This window comes from Canis lupus, chromosome 15, assembly GCF_011100685.1.
Source record: "Canis lupus familiaris isolate Mischka breed German Shepherd chromosome 15, alternate assembly UU_Cfam_GSD_1.0, whole genome shotgun sequence".
NCBI classification, from domain to species: Eukaryota; Metazoa; Chordata; class Mammalia; order Carnivora; family Canidae; genus Canis; species Canis lupus.
The window spans coordinates 14,512,371-14,526,656 of NC_049236.1; the positions used below are offsets into that span (position 1 = coordinate 14,512,371).

Sequence of the window (14,286 nt, forward strand, 5' to 3'; positions counted from 1 at the left end):
AAGCTTTTCCACCAAGTAGTACCTTCTCACCGCTGCTTTTCAATATTGCAATGGAAGTCCTACCCAATGCATTAAGACACAGAAATAAAAGGTATACAGATTGAGAAGGGAGAAATAAAACTTTGTTCACACATGACATGATAACCTATACAAAAAATCTGCAAAAACAAAACAAAACACCTCCTAGAATTAATAAACTATTATAGCAAAATTGCAGGATACAAGGTTAATGTACAAAAGTCAACACTTGTGCTTGCTTCAGCAACACATATACTAAAATTGGAATGATACAGAGATGATTAGCATGGCCCCTGCGCAAGGATGACACACGAATTCATGAAAAGTCAACACTTAATGCTATCAATAACATGTGGAATTTGAAAGTAAAAACATGTTACCATTCACATTACTACTCTCCAAAAATGAAATAGTTGTATCTAACAAAATATGTATAGGATCTATATGAGGAAAACTACAAAACTCTGATGAAAGATATCAAAAAAGAACTACATAAATGGAGAGATATGCCATGGTCATAGACAGGGGGACTCAATATTGTCAAGATGTCAGTTCTTCCCAACTTGATCTATGGAATCAACATAATCCCAATCAAAAGTCCAGCAACTTATTTTGTGTATGATGACAAACTGATTCTAAAGTTTATATGGAGAAGCAAAAGACCCAAAATAGTAGCCAACTCAGTATTGAAGAAAAAGAAGAAAGTCAGATAATTAATGCTACCTAACTTCAAGATTTACTATAAAGCTATGGTAATCAAGACTATATGGTAAGTAAAGAAAAGACAAATTAATGGAATGGATTAGAGACAGAACAAAAACTGGCAGAAACAAATCCACATAAATATAGTCCATTGATCTTTAACAAAGGAGCAAAAGCAAACAAAACAAAAACAAAAAAACCCACCAAAAAACTAGTCTTTTCAACAAGTAGTGATGGAACAACTGGACGTCCACATGCAAAGAAATGAACCTACAGACCTTCATAAACATTAAAACTGATCACAGACCTAAACATAAAACACAAAACTATAAACCTCTTGAAAGGTTAACACTGGAGAAAACCTTGATGACCCTAGGTATGGCAATGACATTTTAGACATAATACCAGAGGTACCTGGGTAGCTCAATTGGTTAAGCGTCTGGCTCTTGGTTTTGGCTCAGGTCATGATCTCAAGGTCCTGAGATTAAGCTCCATCTGATAAAAGAGTGTTATCCAAAATATACAAAGAACACAGAAAACTCAATGGAAAGAAAACAAACAACCTGATTTAAAAAATAGGCAAAAGATGTAAACAGACACCTCAGCAAAGAAGATGGCAAGTATGCATATGAAAAGATGTTCTTTTCTGCCTATGCCTCTGCCTCTCTCTTTGTATCTCTCATAAATAAATAAATAAAATTTTTGAAATAAAATAAAATTTAAAATAAAAATAAAGCTCTTTTCACATGGCCCCAGATGCCTGGAGCCATAACACACTCTCCATATACCAGAACAGAGGCCACAGCCCAGGATATATACCTGGCCCCAAAATATGTACAAAACCAAACAAAAGGAATGTTGTCAGGTCAAGGCAAGAAACAACTAAGAATCAAAAACAGACTGAATATATTCTCCCATAGAAAGCATGTTCATGAACTCTCTATGCCTTAGTTAACCAAGTAAAGTGACAACGTCATATGCCGAAACACACAAAGTGAGAAGTAGAACAGAAATGAGGTGTCACTGGCCACTCTTTCATTCCATCTTTCTTAACCTTCAAGCACTCACCTGTGTGGCCATGGAGTGGTGAGTGTGGCCGTGGTAGTGTAGGTGATGTGCTAGAGGTCACAATCAAACTCTTGCGGTTACTTGTCCGACAACTGCAATGAAAACAGAATGTCAGTTATAACAGGTTCATCAGCTCAGAGAAGTTAAATGGCTATTGAGGAACAAAAGAGTGACATTATTCCATGGGCTGAGCAGTATACTACTTTAAGCTGAAATGGGTCAGCAAATACTGTTGGCCTCAGAAAGATTTCATAATTCATAGTGTTGGGCCTTAGAATAACTCTTGTCACAGTCTTGACTTTTATCTTGTAATGCCATTGCACTTTTCTAATGTTTAGGTTTTACTTCCTAAGCAAACTCAAGGAGCTCTTCTAAAGGTAACAACCATGATTCAATTGTACCTAAAGAATGGTCATGGTACATTTGATTTAGAAAACAAAAAACACATTCTCCTATCTCTTAAAAAAGTAATGTTCCTGCCATTAAAAATGAAACCATTAATTTAACCCATGAAATCTATTTTTTAAAAACTGCTTAATTAAGAATTAAGTAATACTTTCATTTCACCATAAATTTCAAAACAGGCTTGAGTTCTTTCTATAAACTGTCTTTCTATAGCATGTTAATGCCTGAGGTTTTTTCTTGTGGTTGGAAAAAACCAAATCATCATGAAAAGCCATTTCGTGCTATACCTGCTAGTGAAAATGTGCACAAATTTATGTGAAAGGCATTAGGGAAACTTGCTATTTATATTCATCCAAGTAAATATTTACCAAATACCTACTTTACACCAGGCACTGCTCTAGATGCTAGGGAAGTGAAAGGAAATAAGACAAAGTCTCTGTCCTCAAACTAGAATACTGCTGAGAAGAAAAATAAAGAGAGAAGGGTGGAGGAAGTGGAATGTTAAAAAAATAGTAAAGTGGGTGACAAGAGGGAAGAACTATAGGAAAAGGAGTAAGTTATAAAGGCCATAGGGGGTAGGTCACACCCAGACTCTGCAGGTCTGGTAGACTGCCATAAAGAACTACTGGAAATGTGACAAGAAACCACTGAAAGGATTGAGATCAATCTCAAGAACAAGATGATGATTAGAAATAATAAGCACTTTTCCCTAAGAAACCATCAGGACAAATCTAATCCTGTCTCACAGCCCTCATTACCTCCATCACCATCACATGCTCCAGATTCTCTTTCTCTAATTTGACAGAGTCTGCCTCTATTCTCTGATCTTTCAACAAAAAATAGCTTACCCTGTGCCTCCATGAACTCATTCTGTCGTCAGCAAACTTCCTATATTCAACTTCTTTGTTCAACACTCACTTTAAATTCTAGTTCTAACTGAAATCTTGCTTAACTCCCCTCTCTCAGCGCACGTGTGCACACGCGCGCGTGCGCGCACATACACACACACACACACACACACACACGTCACCGCATTCCTGGTGAAATCCCAACCCTTTTAAACCCAACTTTCCACCTATTTTACAACGGCACTGGGGCAGCTGAAGGTGACTAAAGAAAAACCCACAATATGTTGGCCAGTATCTCTTTATATTTATGATGACAACTGTTAAGTGAGTCTCCTTAACCATACTACAGTTACCTAGGCAGTGTGTACTCACTCTCTCTCCAAGACAACCAACTCTGAACCTCCAGCAGCACTTGTTCCCCAAATCTCACCCTCCTCTGCTGACTTTGCTTTTAATTCAACTGAGGGTAAAAAGAAACAACAGAGGAGCATCTGGCTAGCTCAATGGTTGAGCACCTGCCTTTGGCTCAGGTCATGATCCTGGGGTCTGAGAATTGGGCCCCACATCAGGCTCCCTGCAGGAAGCCTGCTTCTCCCTCTCCCTATGTCTCTCTGTGTGTATCTCTCATGAATGAATAAATAAAATCTTAAAAAAAAAACACACAAAAATACTTCATATTCTGTTGTACAAGTCTATTAGCCTAAATTTGTATTCATATACTCTACAAGAGCAGAAGGAAAGATCATGTTCCTATTGAAGGCAACTCCTCTGACTCTCCTCTTTAAGTCTGTACCCTACACTGCCCTCCCTCCCCTATGCCATGAATTTCTACTTCCTGCTAAATCATTCTCATCATAATAAAAACATGTTGTCGTTCCTTCCATCTTACAAAAATAAAATAAAATCTTTCCTAGACCTCCCTAGACTTTGTGCAGTTCTTTGCATCTGTGTTCAGGAAAGATCCCATGTGGGGGTTCTGTACTTGTCATCTTCATACCTTCATTTCCTATTCTCTCCTCAGCCCACTCTAGATAGTCATCCCCATTCTGCCATTGAAACCATTGCTATCAAAATCACCAATGAGTTTGATCTTCATCTTATGTAACCTCTCAACATAACATCATTTACACTTAAAAAAAAAAAAAACAAAAACAAAAAACATCATTTATACTTTTAACTCCTTCTTTAATTTTTTTAAAAATTGGGATATAATTCAGTCAATAAAATACAGATCTTAAGTGTTCTGTTAAATGAGATAACTATATACAATCCATATAACAACATTGAAAACAAAAGACAATAATTCTATTACCCTGGAAAGTTCCCATGTGCCCTTTCCAGTCAACCCTTTGTCTGCCAACCACTTTCTTCTATCATGTGGTATTAATTTCGTTTGTTGAATTGTACATTGTGTATTTTTGTGTGTGTTTGGCTTCTTTTGCTCAACCTAATATCTGTGTGACTTCCTGAGATATTTTTCTTTGCTTAGTTTCTAGGACATGATGATTTCCTGGTTTTCTTCCACCTCACTAGCTGCTCATCTTTTATTCTCCTTTGCTAGTTCCTTCTCTTCCTGACCTCTAAATCATTTAGTACCCTGGGGCTCAGATCTGAAACATCTTTTTTCTCTCCCTACATTGACTCCCTAACGATTTTTTTTTTTCCAGTTTCATAGCTTTTTAGAGAGGACAGAGTATGACCAGGGGGTTGGGTCAAAAGGGCAAATGGAGAGGGAGAGAGAGAATCTTTTTTTTTTTTTTTGGGGGGGAGAGAGAGAATCTTAAGCAGGTTCCACACCTGGCACAGACCCTGATATGGGCCTTGATCTCATGACCCTGAGATTATGACCTGACCCAAAATCAAGAGTCAGACACTGAAACAACTAAGCCACGCAGGCACCCCTCCAGTTTCATAGTTTTTAATCTTTGATGTTGATGATGCCCAGCGTTTTATAGATAACTCTGCGTTCTCTCCTGTGAGTATAAGACTCCTATATCAAGTGCATATTTGATATCTCTAACTAGATGTCTTTTTTTTCTTTTTTAAGATTTTATTTATTTATTCATGAGAGACACAGAGAGAGGGAGAGGCAGAGACACAGGCAGAGGGAGAAGCAGGCTCCATGCACCGGGAGCCCGATGTGGGATTCGATCCCGGTCTCCAGGATCGCGCCCTGGGCCAAAGGCAGGCGCTAAACCGCTGCGCCACCCAGGGATCCCGTATTCCTCAATTCCTAGAACAATGCCCAGCACATGGCAGGCTCTCAAAAAAAAAACAATAATAATTGTTAAATGAATGAATGAATAAATGAATATGATTTGTTACAAGGATTAAAAAATATTTGTTGGATGAATATGATTTGTTAATAAAAGAAGATATTTGTATACTGGCATGTGTAAGGTATATCAAACGATTATGTCTAAACTCCTTTATGAAAATGAAGATCTCTTGACACTGCAGGGACAGATAACTGATTCTAATTTCATTTGCTATGATCTTATTTAAAATTTAAAACAAAATACAAAACACTAAAGATCATATTTCCAGGCCACATGCCTTTTTATGAAGGTACACATAATCTCAATTGGCAAATCTGCAACAGCTGCTAGGGGAAAAAAAGGTCAGACACCCTGTTACAGATGCCATGACTCAGCTGGGATCCAAAACAAGGAACTGGCTAATTTTTCCATTTCAAGAGTTTCTGGCCATTTCCCCAGGATCCTAGAAGATAAAGAACAGGTCTTAATTCTTTCATCCCAGTAAGATAAAAGTACTGTATGTTTACAGTCAGCCACGCTGTCTCTCAGCTGATGAGAGGAAACCTAGAAGCTCCCTGAGCTGATGCTCTGCTGCCTATTTCAAGGATTGGGTTAAACCAGACTGCTGTTCAGTACCATCCCAGTCACTTGGTCACTTGGATCAAGACCTGGCATTTCACTTTCTTATATGCTTCACCCTAGTCATCTCAATGGATAGTAGGATCAACGACTAAAGCACCCTTTGCAATCTTCTGTGATACTGTCGAATGAACTGTGGCCACATTTGGAGAGATCTCAGCCTTCAAAATTTCTTCCCTCCATCAACTAGCAGGTATGCAAATCTGACCCCCCCCCCCCCCGCCCCCGCCACTCTCCTCCATGCAGGAGCTGCTGCAAACCCATTTAGGAGGTCTGTTTCCCAGTCTGAAGCAACAGAGTATGAAGTAGAATGAATAGTTGCAGACCCCTTCACCTCTCTAATCTCGAAATCCCAAAAGTCCAGCTGCTCAGAGAAACTTGAGAGAACTCAGTAATTGGCTAACATGTGGCTATTCCCCTTCAGAATTTAGAGTGAGGAAAAGCCCACTTCTGGTTCTTCTATAAAATATAGAAGAATCTGGGGGTCATTTAAGGTCAAGGACTTTCAGATGTTATTTCAGAGTAACATCCATGACAATGTCCCTGTGCAGACTGAGAAACTAGACTTCCAAATTTATTCTGAGGTCAGTATTATAGATACCAAAACCTGGCAAAAACACTACAAAAAAGGGAAAACTACAGGCCAATATCTCTGATAAACATAGATGCAGAAATCTGCAACAAAATATTAGCTAATCAAATCCAACACATTAAAAAAAAAAAAAAAGCCACCCACCACAATCAAGTGGCATTTATTTATTCCCAGGATGCAAGGGTGGGTGAATATTTGCAAATCAATCAATGTCATATATCACATCAGTAAGAGAAAGGACAAAAACCATATGATCATTTCAATAAATGCAGGAAAAGCATTTTTTTAAATTTATTTATTTATGATAGTCACACAGAGAGAGAGAGAGAGAGGCAGAGACACAGGCAGAGGGAGGAGCAGGCTCCATGCACCGGGAGCCTGATGTGGGATTCGATCCCAGGTCTCCAGGATCGCGCCCTGGGCCAAAGACAGGCGCTAAACCGCTGCGCCACCCAGGGATCCCAGGAAAAGCATTTTTGTCAGCATAATATCCATTCATGAAAAAAACTTTCAACAAAGTAGGTTTAGAGGGAACATACCTCAACAAATTAAGGCTATATCGAAAACCCATAACAAACAGCATACTCAATGGGGAAAACTGAGAGCCTTTCCCCTAAGGTCTGGAACAAGACAAAAAGATATCCACTCTCATCACTTTTATTCAACATAGTACTGGAAGTCCTGGCCACAGCAATCAGACAAGAAACAAAAGACCAAATTGGTAAGGAAGAAGGAAAACTTTCACTATTTGTGACGTGATACTATATATAGAAAACCCAAAAGACTCCACCAAAACACTGCTAGAATGGAAAAATGAATTCAGTAAAGTCAGAATACAAAATCAATATGCAGAAATCTGTTGCATTTCTACACATCAATAATGAAGTAACAGAAAGAGAAATTAAGAAAATAATCCTATTAACAATTGTACCAAAAAGAATACCTAGGAACAAAATTAAGAAAGGAGGTGAAAGACCTGTATTCTAAAAACCATAAAACACTGATGAAAGAAATTGAGTATGACACAAACAAATTTAAAGATATTCCATGCTCGTGGACTGGAAGAATAAGTATTATTAAAATGTCCATACTATCCAAAGCAGTCTCCAGATTTAATGCAATCCTATCAAAATACCAACAGGGACACCTGGCTGGCTCAATCAGATCATGTGATTCTTGGTCTCAGGTCTGTTAGTTTGAGCCCCATGTTGGGTGTGGAGATTACTTAAAAAAATAAAATATTGGGGGTGCCTGGATAGCCCAGTCAGTTAAGCATCTGCCTTCAGCTCAGGTCATGATCCCAGGGTGCTGGAATCGAGCCCTGTTTGGGCTCCCTGCTCAGTAGGAAGTCTGCTTCTCCTTCTGTCCTTGCCCCTGCTCATGCTCTCTCTCAAATAAATAAAATATTCAAAACAAATTTTTTTAATAAAATAAAAAAACCAGTAACATTTTTCATAGAACTAGAAGAAATAATCTGAAAATGTGTATGGAACCACAAAAGACCCTGAATAGCCAAAGCAATCTTGAAAGAGAAGAAGAAAATTGCAGGGATCACAACCGCAGATCTCAAGATATAATACAAAGCTGTAGTAATAAAATAAAAAAAAAAAAAGCTGTAGTAATTTTAACAGTATGGTACTGGAACAAAAATAGAGAGACGTAAATGCATGGAATACAATAGAGAGCCCAGAAATAAACCTATGATTATATGGTCAATTAATTTTCAACAAATGGTGTTGGGAAAACTGGATAGCTACATTAAAAAAAAAAATGAAGCTGGACCACTATCTTAAACCATACACAAAAATAAACTCAAAAATGGACTGAAGACCTAAATGTGAGACCTGAAACCACAAAAATCTTAGAAGAGAAGACAGGCATTAATTTCTCTGACAGGGCAGCCCTGGTGGCTCAGTGGTTTAGCACCGCCTTCAGCCCAGGGGCCTGATCCTGGAGAGACCCAGGATCGAGTCCCTTACCAAGCTCCCTGCATGGAGCCTGCTTCTCCCTCTGTCTGTGTCTCTGCCTCTCTCCCTGTGTGTGTCTCTCTCATGAATAAATAAATAAAATCTTTAAAAAAAAAAAAAAACTCTCTGGCATTGGCTATAGCAACATTTTTCTAGATAGGTCTCCTGAGGCAAAGGAAACAAAAGCCCAAACAAACACACACAACTACTGGGACTATACCAAAATAAAAAGCTTTAGCACAGCAAAGGAAACCATTAACAAACCTAAAAGACCATCTATTTAATAGAAGTCATTTGCAAACGATATATCCACTAAAGAGCTAATATCCAAAATATGTAAAGAACTGATAAAACTCAATACCAAAAACTTACAAATAATCCTATTTAAAAATAGGGAGAAGACATAAAGAATTTCTCCAAAAAAGACATACAGATAGCCAACAGCCACTGAATAGTTGAATAGTTGTTCAACATCATCCCTCATCAGGGAAATGCAAATCAAAACTACAATATTACCTCACACCTATCAGAATGACTAAAATCAAAACCACAAGAAGTAACAAGTGTTGGCAAGGATGTGAAGAAAAAGAAACACTCGTGTACTATTGGTGCAAATGCAAACTGGCACAGCCACTGTGGAAAATAGTATGAAGGTTATCGAAAAATCAAAAATAGAACTATCATATGATCCAGTAATTCCACTATTGCGTGTTACAAAGAGTATAAAAATACTAATTTGAAAAGGTATATGTACCCCTATGTTTACTGCAGCATTATTCACAAGAGCCAAATTATGGAAGAACCCAAGGGTCACACTGATAAGTGATTAGATAAAGAAAATCTATTATATATAATATATATGTGGGTGTGTGTGTGTGTGCACGCGCGCATGCACAATGTAATATTACTGAGCTATCAAAAAAGAATGACATCTTGCCATTTGCAACATATGGATGGCTCTCTAGGGTAAAATGCTAAGTGAAATAAATTAGTCAGAGAAAGACAAATGCCATATGGTTTCACTAGTATGTGGAATTTAAGAAACAAACCAACTGAATAGACTAAAAAAAAGAGGCAAAAACTCCAGAATCTTAACTATAGAGAACAAACTGGTGGTTGCGGGTGGGGGGGATAAGTGAAGAGTATTAAGAGTAAACTTTTATCAGCATTGAGCATGGAGTAATGTACAGAATTGTAATTGCAATAAATATTACAGTGTAAATTATATTGGAATTATAAAAAAAGTAAATAAGTGAGTCAGATAGATAGATAGATAGATAGATGGAAAAAAGACTGAAGCTAGAGTGGGAGAAAAGGTGTGTTCGTTCAGTCAATAAAAGGTGCTACTTGGAAATAAACTCATGATTTATCTCTTGTCTAGATTACTTCAACAGCTTCCTAACTATCCCTGGTTTACTCTTGTCTCACATTCCCAGTGTGTTCTCAGTACAACTAGTCATAGTAATCTTTTAAAAGTATAGATCAGATTATTTACTCTGGCCAAAACCTTCCAAAAGCTAATTTCACATAGAGATCATTAGCTACTAGAGTCACTGCACGCTAATTATTCCTGCAACCTGAAATGTCCTTTCCTCAGTAATACAATGGTAAAAATCTCTTACCTCTTTCAAGACTTTACTAAAATGTGACCTTCCCCACTTCCCTGTATGATTGATACTGTGACATGCTCTCCTCTAATCTCCCTTACTCCATTTTTTCTTTTTTTTTTTTTTTTAATGGCAGCTCTTCTTGGATTAACCATGTATTTTTTAAACATGTGCTTCATTGATTTGGAAATTATACATTTTTTTACTTTCTTTTTAAAAAAACAGAAATTATTATTACTAAAGTTTTAACGAGTACTCCTGTCTTAACAAAGTCTAAGGTCAGCCAGCATCTCAACACTCCTGAACAAAATTAAAAGATCTTAACTCCAATTCTCCCCATCCCCTTTCAATTTACATATTATTTGGTCCAGTATCTCAGGTCTAGCTTGTTTTATATTGCCAAATGAATAATTATATTATTTTATGCAAGAAATGCTTGCTTAAATTTATTCATATATTTTCCAGTTTCTTTGCTAAGCATTTCCTCTTGGATCTCACATTGTTTCTTGGCAATGATTTCAGTGAGAATCTGACAGTGATAAATCTTCTCAATTTTGCTGTTTATCTGAAAATGTCTTTATTTTATTCAATGACTTTCAAGGATAATTAAACATGTATGGAATCCTACAACCTCTTGTTGAGAGTGACTTTCTCCTCAATATCTTAAAGATATTCCATTGTTTTATGGCTCCTGTTACTGCTATTAAGAAGCCTCCTTTTTGGGCAGCTCTGGTGACTCAGTGGTATAGCGCCACCTTCAGCCCAGAGCATGATCCTGGAGACCGGGGATCAAGTCCCACATCAGGTTCGCTGCATGGAACCTGCTTCTTCCTCTGCCTGTGTCTCTGCTTCTCTGTCTGTGTCTCTCATGAATAAATAAATAAAATCTTTTGAAGAAAGAAGAAGAAGAAGAAGAAAGAAGAAAGAAGAAAGAAGAAAGAAGAAAGAAGAAAGAAGAAGAAGAAGAAGAAGAAGAAGAAGAAGAAGAAGAAGAACCACCACCAGCTGCCTCCTTTTGGGACTGTTATTCCTTTGTAGTTAATTTTTCTTTTTTATCTAGTTTTTTTTTTTTTAACCATTAACTTTGTTTTTTAGATATAATTCACATACTATATAATTCAACCTTATAAGGTATACAATTCAGGGTTTTTTAGCATACTCACAAGGTTATACAACTACCACTGCTAATTCCAGAACATTTTCATTACCCCCAAAAGATTTCCTGCAACCCATAAACAGTCACTCCCCATCTCCCTCTTCCTCCCCCACCTCCCTTACCAGGCAACCACCAATGTACTTTCTATTTCTATGGTTTCACCTATTCTGGATATTTCACAGAAATGGAATAATACGGATGCCTGGGTGGCTCAGTAGTTGAGCATCTGCCTTTGACTTAGGGTGTGATCCCACTCTGGAGACCAAGTCCTGCATCGGGTTCCCTGTGAGGAGCCTGCTTCTCCCTCTGCCTATGTCTCTGCCTCTCTTTGTGTCTCTCATGAATAAATAAATAAATTCTTTAAAAAAAATGGAATAGGGGATCCCTGGGTGGCTCAGCGGTTTAGAGCCTGTCTTTGGCCCAGGGCGTGATCCTGGAGTCCCAGGATCGAGTTCCCTGTTGGGCTCCCTGCATGGAGCCTGCTTCTCCCTCTGCCTGTGTCTCTGCCTCTCTCTCTTTCTCTCTCTCTCTCTCTGTCTCTTGTGAATAAATAAATAAAATCTTTTTTAAAAAATGGAATAACATGTCATGTGGTCTTTTCTGTCTGGCCTCTTTCAGTTAGCATAATGTCCAGATTCACCCACGCTGTAGTATTTATCAGTACTTCATTTCTTTTTATGGCTAAATAATATTCTATTGTGTGAATGTCATATTTTATTTATCCATTCACAAATTGATGGGCATTTGGGTTGTTTCTATTTTTTGGCTGCTTCAAATAATATTGCTATGAACATTTGTGTACTTGTACATTTATCTGTTTTCAATTTTTTTTGGGTGGACTTTCTTACTGAACTCATGTGTTAGCATTCTTTTAGCTTTTGTAGATTCTTGAGGGGTTTTTTTTAAAGATTTTATTTATTTATTCATGATAGACATAGAGAGAGAGAGAGAGGCAGAGACACAGGCAGAGGGAGAAATAGGCTCCATGCTGGGAGCCTGACACAGGACTCGATTCCGGGACTCCAGGATCGAGCCCTGGGCCAAAGGCAGGCGCTAAACCGCTGAGCCACCCAGGGATTCCCCCTTCTTGAGGGTTTTCAAGTTGCCTTTAAGACCTCTGTTTTTATGGTTCTGCAACATTTAGATACTACAATGTATCTAAATGGAGATTTATTTATGCCTACTGTGTTTCATGATGTTATTTAATTTCTAATCAATTCTGGAAGGTCTCAATCATTATCTCTATAAATAGTGCCTTTTCCCCATTTCTCTATACTGTTAGACATTCTTACTGTATCTTCCATACTTCTTAGCTCTCATTCATATTTTACATCTTTCCATCTTTGTGTTACACTCTAGATAAAGTTTTACTAACTTTGTCCACAGCTTTACTATATAACCTGACTGCTAAGTTTTCAAATTTAATGATGCAATATATTTGATTTCTTGATTCTAATTCACATATTTCCCAAATATGCCTGGGGAAAATGTCTTTTTTTTTTTAACTAAATATGTCTTTTTTCTCTTGTGTCTGTTTATATTTTTACTCATTTTAAATATACTTATTTCATAAACTTTATCTGCAATGGTACTTTCTGAAGTTCTTAGGTTTATTGTTTCATTTTTTTTCTATTGAATCTAATTTATGGTAGATTGTTTCTTTGTATGATCTATAATTTTGTACTGTGAAATCATCTTCAGTTTGGCTTTATTTATGGGAACCTTGTACTACTACCTGATTTGAGAGTGTGTCATTTAAATGAAATTTTGAGTTTCTTTCTGATAGATGTATCAATGTTATTACCACCTCAGAATCAGTTCCTAGACCACACAGACATTTTAAACTCCAGGACCCAAATTCACTTAATAAAAGCCTACAGTTAAAAATTCTCAAGGAAAACTTTCTTTTCTTTTTTTTTTTTAAGGGCCCTATTTAAAACCCAGATGAGACTAAAGAACTTTTCATCTCTCCATGCCAGTGGGTAAACTGTTTTCCTAGTCCATTGGGCGTAAAGTCCTTTGAGGTTCCTAATTATATATGGGGTCTCAATTCTATATTACCTTAGAATCTCCCTACCCAAAATAGCTCAAGGCCTTATCCACTTTCCCCTAAAGGATATTAAGACTAGTACACCTCCCACCTTAGCCTACTTTCTTAGAAGTTTCACACTGGTTTCCGCTGTTCTGGTACTGTTTCCTTAGATTTAGGTCCCTTGGCATTTTCTTCACAATCTACTGAATTTAAGCTTATGTGTTTAAAGCAATACTTGAGGCACAGAGAGGCTAAGTAGCTTGCCCTAAATCACAATAAGGTATTAACAGATTTTGAAAACCTAATGCAATTTACATCTCCTTGCCCTAGGCTTTCTTAACGTGAAATTGCTTCTAGGCATTTTGGCTAAGATCATGTGTAGGACTTTCTTAATGTGGAGCTCCACTCTAAAGATGATTCAGAAGGCATGTATGCCTCAAAAACAAGGGTATGATTCAGCTTGTAGCAGTTTATAAGAGCCAAATGCTAAATGTCTCAGCAACATCGTCCTGCAACAATAACAACTTATAGTGAAAAGAAACAAACATAGGTCTAAAGCTCAAATGTCAACGTCCAAGGTACCATCACATGGATTTAAAAGACCAATCAACAGTTTTAAAGTCAAACATGAGGAGAGGGAGAAACTGGCCAAATGTAGATTTGTGCAATAGCCTCTCCTGGAATTGTGTGACATGGTGGGACGTTTCCTTAACATGGCAGCCGCAACATGTCCCCATCCCAAGTCTCAAGATGAAGAAAGAGTTGCCCACCACACTTAAGTAAATGTGCCCACCATCTAGAGATCAGATAATCCTGTCATTGGTGACTATAGCTGATGTTCACTTTCCCAAAGTTCTGAATAAATAAACCTGGTAGTAGAGATGGAAGAGAAATTTAAGAGCCCTAGAGTGGGCTTCAGAATTTGTATTCTAAACATGTCTGTATTTTCAAGGCCCAGGACAATGGCTGATGCATAGTTACTATTGCTTGGATA

General features: G+C 37.5%; 1 protein-coding gene and 1 non-coding gene across 12 annotated transcripts in view; one reads left to right on the forward strand and one right to left on the reverse strand.

Moving 5' to 3' along the window:
- Positions 1–14,286, reverse strand: part of MAST2 (microtubule associated serine/threonine kinase 2) — a 208,477-nt gene that overhangs the window by 59,962 nt on the left and 134,229 nt on the right. For all 11 annotated transcript variants that reach the window (XM_038558183.1, XM_038558188.1, XM_038558184.1 and 8 more), the window contains one exon: positions 1,789–1,880. In XM_038558183.1, the coding sequence (XP_038414111.1) occupies positions 1,789–1,880 (92 nt within the window). The remainder of the gene's footprint in view (positions 1–1,788; positions 1,881–14,286) is intronic.
- LOC119869459 lies at positions 250–356 on the forward strand. The gene has a single exon (XR_005371018.1). It is a non-coding gene; the product is annotated as a U6 spliceosomal RNA (small nuclear RNA).